The 482-nt window shown below is 75.3% G+C and overlaps 1 protein-coding gene across 1 annotated transcript in view; it reads left to right on the forward strand.

The window, feature by feature from the left end:
* Positions 1-482, forward strand: part of LOC101618412 (uncharacterized protein KIAA1109) — a 41,406-nt gene that overhangs the window by 26,382 nt on the left and 14,542 nt on the right. The window contains exons 19-20 of the mRNA XM_012734828.1: positions 70-170; positions 217-467. Of these exons, the coding sequence (XP_012590282.1) occupies positions 70-170; positions 217-467 (352 nt within the window). The remainder of the gene's footprint in view (positions 1-69; positions 171-216; positions 468-482) is intronic.

Below are 482 nucleotides of genomic sequence, written 5' to 3' on the forward strand. Positions count from 1 at the left end.
CTCCCCACGGCGCCTCCGGCTGCGCCGCTGCCGCGAGATCACAGCCCCCGGGGCGCCGCTGCCCTTTAGGAGGACGAGAGGACGGGGACGGGCCAGCACGGAGGCCGCGTCTGCGTCGGCCCTTCCCCGCCCAGGGCCACGGCGCCGGGATGCCCCGGCACCGCCAGGACGTCTCCCCTTGCCGCCAGCTCTGCCGTCCGCTGTCGCTTTGTCCAGGCTGTGGTTCCTGTGGCCGGAGGACACCCTGACCCACAGGCGGGGCCGCAGCAAGTGCGGCTGCCTCGGCGGCTGCCGCTTCTTCGGCGGCTCCAGCGCCGGCCCCGACTTCTTCCGGCTGGAGGAGCTCACCCCGGCCAGCAGCTCGGCCTTCTCCAGCGCGAGCGCCGAGTCCGACCTGTGCTACGGGCAGTCGCTGCTGCAGCCCGGGGAGCGGATCGTCGCCGCGGGCGGACCCAGGACGGTGGACGGTACGGCGGGCGGTC

The sequence above is a fragment of the Condylura cristata genome, unplaced genomic scaffold, assembly GCF_000260355.1.
Source record: "Condylura cristata isolate star-nosed mole 26May11 unplaced genomic scaffold, ConCri1.0 scaffold00075, whole genome shotgun sequence".
Taxonomy (NCBI): domain Eukaryota; kingdom Metazoa; phylum Chordata; class Mammalia; order Eulipotyphla; family Talpidae; genus Condylura; species Condylura cristata.